An 11,443-nucleotide genomic window follows, 5' to 3' on the forward strand; every position below is an offset into this window, starting at 1 on the left:
AGAATGAAAATAATTGGGAAGAAAAAGACAAGACAAAAGGCAACATGAAGACAAACAGTAGGGAAAAAAGTACAAATGCCTAATTTCAAAATTTATTCTCATTCCAAAACTGATGCTCTGAGACAAGTGACATTGCAGGTAGACAGGGTAGTGCTATTTATAATTAACACATACAATTAACATGTAGAAGTGCTATTTTAAAATAGAGTATAAGCAACTAAAACTTCTATCCAACTTCTTAAGTATTCAGGCTGAAATTCTGCACTCAGTATGTTTGTTTAAAGCTATTTCAGTAAAAGTGGCATTTTTTTTCAAAGATAAGACAAGGAAAATGGATGTTCCATTCATACTCACTTAGTTTTGGCAACTGTAGCATCTCTGAGCTTTGAAAAAAGAACTTGCAATCACATAATAAAGGTGGAAAAATATGCCCCAAATACATCTAAGTTGCGGAACGTGTGTGACTGAGGAAGGACCCACAACTTACACAGGGCAAGAGACACAATGAAGATTTCCAATGCAAGTCTCTGAAGATCCCACCTACATGCAGATTGCTCTAGCAGAGAATGATTTCAGCTTGTGATTGTGTCACAACATGTACAGAAGAGGGAACAAAGCTAAATTTTGGAAGGACGTGGCTTGGTAATTTCTGTAGTATCCTTCAGGACTGTTTCCCTTGGTGCATAACAGAAAGCTTCACACGCATTGCAGGTGAAGGTAGTGGGCATTACACATTGCCCTAGGTCTTCAGCAGCTAATGCTCATAATCAGTAGCAATCAAACTTGCATGTTTTCCCTAAACATACAGACATGTCTGCATGGGCAGTGAACTAATGAGCTTGAGCCCCAACAGTCCAGCCAGGACCACAGATACCTCAGGACTATTTAATTCTGACTAGTAAATAAGCAGGGATCTCTGTTTTACAAAATTAGACTGACACAAACACCCTCTGAAACTCCTGAAACACAAACTCTCCACGACTTTCCATGTAATTGAGAAAGTTCATGGTCCCATGAAAAACTGTTTAGCAAGCTCTTTTAAAAGATGGGGGGTTGAGTAAATGGAAAGCATCAGTAAACGACCATTGTTGAGGAGCAAATAACAATTTTTGAGGCGAAAATACGCCGTCAGATAAGGCAAGAGGCTTTTCTGTCCTCTGCATCTCAAAGGGTGACCACCTCTTCCGGACAGCACTTTTGTCACACACAGACACGAACTGAGCCAACAGGTAAGCCAGCATGAAGCTGTCTTTCTGCTACCCAGAGGACTTGAATATTCAGGCACCAGGGAATCTGAGCAGAGAAACAGATAAACAGAGAGGATTGCTACATATTGCCCCTAGAAATCAAAACAAAACAAAGCCACTGACCAGCTTGGCCCTCATGTCTTGCAGCTGTAACTCTAGACACAGAATCCCTGCTGTATAAGGGCAGAGGAAAACAACAAGGGAAGGAAAGAAACATTCAACATGGGGGGCAGGGAGGAGGTGGGGGGAGCAGACCAAAGTCTATTTTTAAATAATTTGTGTATATCCATTGGTCTACTTAGTATTTTGCTTCTCTTTGTGAAGACACAGTGACACAGGGGACAGGCCACCATCCTGCCAGAGCTGCTGACAATCCAGGTATCAGTCTGCATTACTCTTCTCTCCAATATTTATGTAGCATTTCGCATCATTTTTGTTTTCTCTGACCCTGACTTACATCCCTCTGTTCTGAGAAACCCCTCTCCTTCCCTCTCCAGAAAATTGTGTTGAAAGCTGTCTCTTCCCCAATGGAAAGTTCACGTATTTTAAAATGTTTGTTCAACCCCTAAACTTGTTTAACCCCAAAACTTATAAGTACACCCAGGAATTGTTCACCAGCCCCTGCCAACTCCATGGACTCTATCTACATAAAGATGACATCTTTTCATGACAAAGCTTTGCAGTCCTTTCATAAATTGTCAGGGTCTTCAATAAACACAGTTTAAAAGCCCTCTAAATACTAGCACTAGTAAGTTATAGGGATCCTGAGAACCTCTTTCTTTAACATGAATATCCACATCTGCCTCTGACTTTACTATCAAATAAAACTGAGCACCACTCATAACTCAAAATATAGAGCTGAATAGCCTATTCAACTGCAAACTTAGCCCACTTGGTCACTACTATAAATTAATAGGGGATAAATATAAACAAAACAAAATGAAACAACTAGTGCTCTAAATGATTGAACAGAAGTGCACAGAGCTACTAGAAATACTGAGTCTTTTACTATTTCAGTAACTATTTTCTTGTCTACACCTCCTTCAGAAGAGAAGTAGATCAGTCAGTTTCAGTAATCCTTCCAGATCATAAATAAAACATTCTTTTCACATTACGAAAAAGTTGTTACCATCTGTATTGTGTTCAGTGACTGTTTAGTGTGTACAAATACCTGGCAGACTAACCAATTTTTTGCGCCAATAACAGTCCTGAGAATTAAAAAATGAAGTCTTGTGCAACAAAAGAGTTGTACAAAATTCTCCTCTAGAAATTCACTACTGTAAGGGAAAACAAAATCCTATCAGTACAGCCACAAAACCAGCTAAACTCTAATTTCTGTGTTTTTAACATTTACACTGAGTTTGTAATAAAAAACTAGGAGATGTGAAGCAACCAAGGGCAAAGACTTCCTCAGTCACTTGACAGCCACAGTAATGATGTTCTCAAAGATTCTTTGTTACATTCTTTGTTCAATTACATCTTCTGCATCTAATCCATAGATTTATGATCTTGGGCCTGGTCCCTATACTTATTCTCTCTACTGCTTTTTGAGAAGATTTTGGCCATACAGAATTGGATATTAATGTATCTGTCTGGAGGGAAACAAGCGAAATGGGTTACCCTCTCTCACTTTACAAGCTAAGGCTTTATAATATTAGACAGCCCCAGGATCTTTGCCAAGCAAAGCTTGCTTTAAAATGCTTAAGTTGCAACCTAGCCCTCAAAACAACATTATCCAATGCTCACCTTGTAGGAAATACACTGCCTAAGGGCTACAAAGCAAATGTTAGTTGTTATAGGTCAGGATGAACCACTAACTGCATCTCAGAAGCAAACCAGAAAGCTCTCCACTAGAGACCAATTCAGCTCTGCTACACCAGGAGGCCACTTACACTTTCTTTTCACTCTAGGAATTATATAAAACATACACACCAGGGGATGAGTTCTCAATAGAATGAGATGATTTTTTCCCCCAGAGGATCACCTATTTACTATAAAAGAAATAATTTCCATTTTATAATATTACAGAATTAATTTAACTATCTATAATGCAACATATTCACTATTAATCTTACACTAAAATGAATAAATGTTAGTTTCTCACAAAAACCACTGCATAGATGTGATCCATATATTCATCAGAATATTATAACAGCATGTCTTCATTTATTACAGGTGGCTTCAGAAGCAGATCAGTATTTCATTCACAAAGGAAAATGGCAATGCTAAATCTCTTTGCAAAGCTCAACTTTTGTTTCAAAGTTTCTTCGCTTTCACCCTTCCTGCGGGTAAAAAGGTCCAAATCTGACAGGAGATTTTATGTAAACAAATATTCTATAAAGAAAAAAATAACCAGTACTGTGATCAAACACAGCTTTTGGTGGAGCCAAGGCATCTGTTCACTGAATCCAGAGCACTCCTGAGGAACCTGGACATCTCACAAGAGTAACGCAAAGCTGGTGGGTGACAAATACATTTCCCCTTCATCATGAAACTGTTGCCAGGTGAAGAATTGTTTGGGTTAACACTATGCTTATTCTTCAAAAACCACTGGCCTATGGAACTGCACAATGCTTACTCTGTGGGAAGAACTGGAAAGCAAGCAGCCCAATAGTGCAAACTTTTGCCAATTCACCAGGCACAACTCTGGGGTTGCCCACCAGGGATCACCAGAGTCCCACAGGAGAAAAAGCGTGCACAGAGGGAAGGGAACATATGTTAATGGCTTCGGGGAAATGATTATCATATGTATGCTTTTTCTGAGAAAACCTATGAATATGTGTAAAATGTAGTATATAAACAGGAGCTTTTTCTGTACTCAGCAGACATGATATTTTGGAGGAGATATCCCCTTGTGCATCCAGCCAAATACAGAATGCCTGCTTCTAAACGTTGCACTGGTGTGAAGGAGTTTAATTTTACTGATTTTTGGTACCATTACAAATGTTGTATTCCTCTATATAAAAGACCTGCCTACACCTCCTGTGCTCCTTCTCTAAAACAGCAAAGGTCTGATTTCACCATGGTTTTGTTTGGTCACTAAACACTGCTGTTTTCATTGCTCCAAACAAACGAATCTTATCCCCTCTTCAGGTTTCAGGAAATGAACTAAAAGATATTCCAAGTTAGAGGTTTTAGCTTCCAGCCTTTCACCACTCTCTTCTGCACTGCTACACAAGCTCCAGAAGAGAGAGAAGACTTGTAAGAGAAAGACTTATTACCTACCTAGAAGAAATTAACTAATGTTGAAGCCTTTCATGCATATTCCCCTAGTGAGACACATACTCTTAATTCAGAGAAAGGATACATCTATAGAAACCATCTGGATATTTAAAATATTTAAACAGTTCTTTAAATAACTGGCAGGTGTGACACAAGCAAATTTTACAACTGTGTCAGACAACCCCACTACATTGATGAAAGCACACAGGTAAAAAGCCAGGCATGCTCAAGCCAGGAAATGTAGGGACATGACATCTGAGGAAAGACTGACAGATCTAGTAATGTTCAGATAGAGGAAAAGAGGCTTAAGGTCCTCCTTTCCATGCATATACATATATACTTTATGAGGGGAGGGAGTAAAGAAGATGTATACAGAATCCTCTAATTGGTAGCATGAGGCAAGAAGCAAATATTTAAATACCAAAGCTCCATTTAAAATTCCACAAAAGAGTGGAAGCAACATTTTTGCTACAAGACTGATCAACCATTGAAACAGGTTTCCCAGAGAGCTGATGGGTTCTCCATCCCTGGGTATATTCAAACTCCAACTTGAACACATTTAGAAGCAACCAGAACAAAAGCACAAACAACCCAAAATCACCACTGTCTTTGTAAAGACAGGAGCTCCTACATAGAATTTTGACTCACACAGTTGTGTCAGAACTGTTAGATCAGGTGATCTGAAATTGTGTTGCTTGCGGTTTCAAGCTCTGAACTAGAAAGAACAGAATGCACCTAGTTTACAGGAGAAGACTAATATATGTATCCTTCATCTTCTGTCATTCTGAGGTCTTCAAAACAGGACATTGAAAAATAAGGCATGTAATGTACATAGACACCTTCTGAGCTCTTGGTGCTATATAAGCTTTTAACAAGTTTATCAAGACTTTGCAAAGACTTTGTTGGAGTCCCTTATATGCTGCTATGCTGTATGCTATAATCAAAATATCATTTTGCTAGTAGATCTCAGTTTGACTTGAAAAATGAAAAATCCTAGTTTGCTTTGTCTGTGAGAAGTTTCCATCATTGATATAACAAAGATCTTATTTAATTTCTCTAGTACTGCTCTGGTCTTCTGCTAATAATAAAAATAGGGACTCAAAAATATTTTACTGAATATGTAATTGATTTTCATGTATTTTCAGAGCATTCACATCGCTATTGACTAGTACATCTGCCAAATATTTGTTTTATGTTTGCTTTAAATATTTATTTAAAAAAGCAGAGGAAAAAAAAGAAAAGTGCAACCAAATAATTAATTCCAAAGGACAAACACAATTCATGACCTGACCTATCTACTGCCAGTTGTCACTGCTCAATTATCTTTTGAATACTTTTTTTTTTCCCCTCCAGGACTGCTAGAATTGAGCAACACTAACACAAAGTTATCACTGATAAGAGATGTCCCAGACCAACTGGGTGTGGGGGAGTATTTGGGAGAGAAATCAGTCTCTGCTTAACTGTTCCTACTAGGCATGCTCAGCAGAGCACCAGGGCTCTCTTTTTACAGATTGCTGCTTGCGTTCAAGGAGGCTTTTCATCTTCCTGGCTTCCTGGCATCTTCCTGAGGTTGCCAGTGAGACCCTGAACCAGAGGGAGTATCATAATTTCAACAAGAGCTTTTGTTTCGAATTGTGTTAATGTCATAGTGCAGTCAGCAGCTCCAAGATTTAAGCAGGGTGCTGGTCTATGAAGAATCTGTTGCTAAAAGCAATAGTGCTTTTAATTTCTGCACATAGAAAAGTCAGAAAATTCTGAGCATCACAAACATGTTGTCTCACCTGCAAAATTTGACTCAGAAATATCAGTAACACGTGGAATTGGAGGACAAAGGGTAAAACATATATCACAGAACATGCAAAATAAACTACATACAGAATATTAATGCTGAGGTTTATGTCAGGAAGTACTGGTTAATATGATGTATTTTTCTGTAAAAGCCTCTCTTAAGCCTAGGAAATTAATTAAAAATAAATCAACTTATTTTGTCCTGACTTCTTCCACTTGCATTTATATATATATCTGTACTTATACCTATACCTACACCTATACTGACTTCAATGGAGAAAAGATGAACTACAAAACCAAAAAGACTACCTTTTTAATGCCACAATTATTATTATAACGCAGAACTCCCAAAGGTTCCCTCAGCTACTGCTGTGCCAGATTGTTTAGAACTATTGACTTGTCTAAGGCTGTCTGAGTGCTACCTCTGACTTCTGCTCAATAGTAGTGCACACCTACAACTTCCACTTCAACTATGAAGAGAAAATTTCCCCATTTTACTTCCACTGAAAGACAGAAATAAGACTATCTTCCTTGTAGAAGATATAGTTTCACCAAGAGGTTGCCACATGGAGAAGTTTAAATAATTTTTATTTTCATTTTTTCTTTACCCCACCAAAACCAATGTAGCTTCAGGATGTTTAAACTGTCCATCAATAAAGATGGAACACCAATGCTGGCATATATGTAACAATGACTCTCAGCTGCTGAGACAAGAACACACCATTAAACTTCCATCACTGCATGATGACCCCTCAGTTCTGTTTCAAAATCCATGTGCTAACAAATGCACATCCCTCCCACGAGGTGCAATGGGTGCTCTTAGCAGTGGTTATCTCTGCCTACAGGTCTCTCAACAATTTTCACCACTGAAGTCCTTTGCCTTTAGATGCATTCCTTAAGCATCAGGAGCAACTCTTGCTCAAACCTGTTTGTATTTTCTATTCTGCTTTGGTTCCTTCCTGCTGTCACAACAGCTCTGTAGCTTTCCATAATGCAATAAGCAATCTGCTTAACATAAGCTGCATGTAGTTTGGGCTGTCCCACCAACTTATGCTGTGAAAAACTGAAGCCAAAGAGTTTTGAATGAATGAGCTCAGTTTCTTCCCCTTTCTAAGCCTATTTGTGTGTGCTTTAAAAGAAAGGCTCCTGAAAATGAGCACTTGCTAGCTCAAGTGTGGCATGAAATTGCAAACAGGATGGCAAACCCAGACATCAGTAGTAGTTCAGCCTTTCTCAATAGGATGCCATCTCTTGCCACTGTCTCTTGTGGTATATTCAGTATATTTCTGTGGACCTCATAGAATTTATCTTTAATTTGCTGGGTAGGAATGTCAAAATGTGGTCCACCTGGCAAAAGTAAACATGGGCAGCTTTGACAAATCACAGAAACTCTGCAATAAACTTGTCCACGAAGTACCTTTGGAGAACTCCTTTTGGCAAGAGCTCTCTTATATTTTCAAAGAAGATGGACATTATGTGCAACAGCCTGTCAGACTGAACAGGTCTGCTTTTAGGATGATGTTAAATGAACAGTTTTGCTGCCACATGTTCTGAGACAGCAACTGCTAGGTAAATCCTGCTCCTGTTCATGCATGTTCCCAGATCAGACACAAACTGACCTGAAGACCTTGAAGAATTCTCTTATCTCTCTGCTTCTGTGGTTTCAGTGGAGCTGTCATAGATGTGAATTGGTCACTTTAAGACCTACCAATGAAGAGTGCTGCATGATGATTGAAGTGCTGGGATTATTCTAACAATGCACTTTCCTTCATTTTCTGTTACTATAATGCATAACTGAATAATTCCAGAGACTTTGTAACATTTTGCTGATACTTTTGAGTTCGGGAAAGAAGCAGAGAATTCTGGTCAGAAACAGGAGGAACCCCAAATTAAAGTGTAAAAGAAAAGGAAGAATTAAAAAAAAGAGAGAGAGAGTTTAGGAAAGTGAAAGAAAAAATAATTATGGTTGCACCAAAAGACAATTAAAACCATAAGGCAGCAGTCTAAGAGTCCAGAGGGAATAGCAGTTTTGTTATATTTAAAATACTTTCTAGATTTATTCCACTAGTTGTATTTTAAACTTTGAACAGTCATTTTCTGAAGTGTGTCTAGAAAGGATAGCATTCCCTGAAGATGTTAATTTGTCTGACATGAAGAAATCATACCGAAGAAAACCACAGTAGAGTATCTTTAACCAAGAGCCAGTAAGCAGACCGGAATTTAACCTTGTCATTCTATCTTAATTCTCCCTGTCACCATGTGAATATTTTTCTTCCCACATTCTTATAAGACCACAGTGTAGAATGACAGTCATGCTGTTGCAGCCACAAAGTTTAGCTAGGCTCAAGAAACTAAATTGTAGGTTTCTGAAAGGATTTTTTTTGTTTATTCCACTTTAAAGATATTATTAGTCAAGACTTCATATCAACAAAACAGATGGTATTTCTTAAGCTTGTACTTTGTTTTTAATGGTTATTTTTAACTTGAATCATTAACTTTTTCACACAGCACTCCTGGGATGGATCTATATTGAAATATGGCTTCACAGTGGAAGATCTAACACAGGGACGTGTTTTCCTAAAGCAGGTTTGGCATGTGCAGCTCTGAGCCCATTAGACAGTGGACATGCTTTCTCCTGCCAAATGTGAAGAAGAGAATAATCTTTGCCAATGTCATGTGCCCAGCAGTGATGCACCTCTTGCAGTCTCACTCCTCAGTGCCAAATGAGAATGTGTGTTTCAGAACAAGTGCACCCAGTGCCCAGCTACAGGACAATACCAGCAATGAGATGCACCCCCCCCGCAAAAAAACAAAAAAAAAAATCGAAAATGACAGTTGGTTTGGTGGTTATTTCTGACCACAGAGGCCAAGTGACAAGGAAGAGACTGGTCTAGCCTTGTAAAAAAGGCTTCCTGAATAGACTGGCCATGAACCATCTACTGGGAAGTCTCTCCAGCATGATCAAGTGCCAACACAGGCCCAGGAGCTGCCTAGACCAAACTTCTGCCATGGGTCTGTATGACAGCACTACAGATGATTGTGTTCCGGTGTCTGGAAATGCTCCTGAGGCCATCCCCGACTTGTTGGTTTAGTGTACACAGGTTAAGAGGACCTTGGTAAGTAATCAGCAATTAAAACAGACACCTGGCAACAGTAAGTAGGTGTCTCTGACAGCTAGCAGGCACTAGGTCCTGCTACCATGAAACCAGGCAGGCGTTTCAGATGCCAGACTTGACTCATATGTATCATTTCGGAAATTGAGACATGGGCTCCATGCCCCTTCAAAGAATGAATTTCACACATTAGTTTGCAAGGGCAGCAGCAAACATGGGAGTCGCAGGCGCAGACAGCACGGGAAGATAGTGACTAATTGCCCTGGCCAGAGTACGCTGCGTCCCACAGCACACCATCCACACACCACCACACAGCCCTACAGCCTTGTCACGAACACCCTCCCGAGCGCGGAGAGCCACGCTCCCGCAGCACACCGCAGGGCACAGCACAGCACACCGAGACATCGCACCCCAGCACCCCAACAAGCACTACGACTCCCGCACACATCGCCGCGCCTCCCCTCGATGCCGAGACCTCGCCTCGCCACAGCGCGCTCCTCACGGCACCACCGCTCGGTCCGCTCTCCGCGCCCGTCACCGCACATCCCACCGCACCCCTGGCCGCACCCCGCCGCCCGTCTCACCGCCGCCTGCTGGAAGGCACCCTTGGTGTAGGTGCCGCCGCCGCGGTACGCGATGGAGGGGATCTCGCGTCCCAGCAGGGCGCACTTGTGCTGCTGCGGCCGCCGCCGAGAGATGTAGTCCACGCGTGGCACCACATTGCTACGGGAGGAGAAGGTGACGATGGCGACGCGCGTGGCCGCGGGCACCACGGGGAAGTCGGAGAGCAGCTTCTTGACGAAGCGCAGCTCGCTGAGGAAGTTGGCCGGACCCACGCTGGACGACTCGTCCACCAGGAACACGAGCTCCAGCCGCCCGCTGCGCGCCCGCAGCCGCCGCACCTGGCGCTTGAAGGCGCGCCCCAGCTTCTCCACTTTGCTCTCCGTCGTGTCGGGCAGCGCCGGCGCCTCCAGGGATGGCGAGGCTAAAGTTGGGGCGCGGAGAAGGGCGCCCGGCTGGCCGCCCGCCCGGCCCTGCGGCGCCGACAGCGACAGTGACAGCGACAGCCCCCCCCAGCAGCAGAGAGCCACCAGGGGCCACATGGCGGGGCGGCGGGTGCCGAGAGACGCCGGCAGCCGCGGGACGAGAGCGGCTGGTCGCCCCTGACGCCCCACCTCCTCTCTCCTCCGAGGGGCGTCCCGCCTGTCTCCCTGCCGGCCTACCCTCCGGCCCCCGCAGGTATTCGCGCCCTTTAATCCCCCGCGGTGGAGGCGCTGCCCCTCGCACGCCCCTCTCTCTGTTTCCCCCTCGCCTTTCGGCAGCGTTCCCCCCCTTCCCTCCCCGCCTCCCGCCGCCCCGTCCCGCCCCGATGGGTTCCACACGGCTGGCGGGGCCAGCCCGGCAGCGGGGCGGGTGGCGGCCACTGGAAACGCGCCGAGCAGAAGCTAAGAGATGCCGAGTTTCGGAGAAGGGGGGCGGAAAGGTAGGACCCCCCCGAAAAGTCAGGAGCGGCTTTTCCGCTCCCCCGCCGCGCAGGCGGGAGCTGCTGCTCGCGGAGACGGAGTGAGGGCTTGCACTGACACGTGCTGAATTAATCGTGGTTAATTTAGCCCTTTGTTTTCCGGGGAGGATGCGCCTGCGGCTGGGAGGTTAGGAGGGTCCATATGCTCCGGTCCCGCTCCTGGCTCTGTCACAGTCTCCCTCTCTTGTTCAAGGGCATACTTCAGCCGTCTGAGGACTCAGTTTTCCAACTTTCAAGATGTAGCGATACTTAATTGATGTACGTTTCACGGAAATGACAGCGAGGTGTCCAGATACCACTTGTGAGTGTCCACAAGTATTTTTGCATTGAAAGGCAGGGACAACTCTTGCATCTGCACATCAACACGTGTATGCAAATATATACATGAGTGTAACAACAGTGACAATAAACTGTGCTTGTTATGAAAAATTCCTGGCAGCCAAGTGTGGTGTTATAAGCCATTTCTCAGAAGAGGTCCTGTGTTGTCTTGCTGTCTGTGATTCACTTTGGGAGAGAGGTACACTTACAAAGAGACCTTCTACGAAATTCAG

The 11,443-nt window shown here is 43.1% G+C and overlaps 1 protein-coding gene across 1 annotated transcript in view; it reads right to left on the reverse strand.

Moving 5' to 3' along the window:
* The window catches only part of SVEP1 (sushi, von Willebrand factor type A, EGF and pentraxin domain containing 1), a 117,422-nt gene extending 106,772 nt beyond the window's left edge, over positions 1–10,650 (reverse strand). Inside the window, exon 1 of the mRNA XM_085042305.1 lies at positions 9,955–10,650. Coding sequence (XP_084898431.1) covers positions 9,955–10,473 — 519 coding nt within the window. The 5' untranslated portion in view covers positions 10,474–10,650. The remainder of the gene's footprint in view (positions 1–9,954) is intronic.
* Between the last annotated feature and the right edge of the window lie 793 nt (positions 10,651–11,443).

This window comes from Lichenostomus cassidix, chromosome Z (genome assembly GCF_008360975.1).
Source record: "Lichenostomus cassidix isolate B80296 chromosome Z, HeHo_3.0, whole genome shotgun sequence".
Classification (NCBI taxonomy): Eukaryota; Metazoa; Chordata; class Aves; order Passeriformes; family Meliphagidae; genus Lichenostomus; species Lichenostomus cassidix.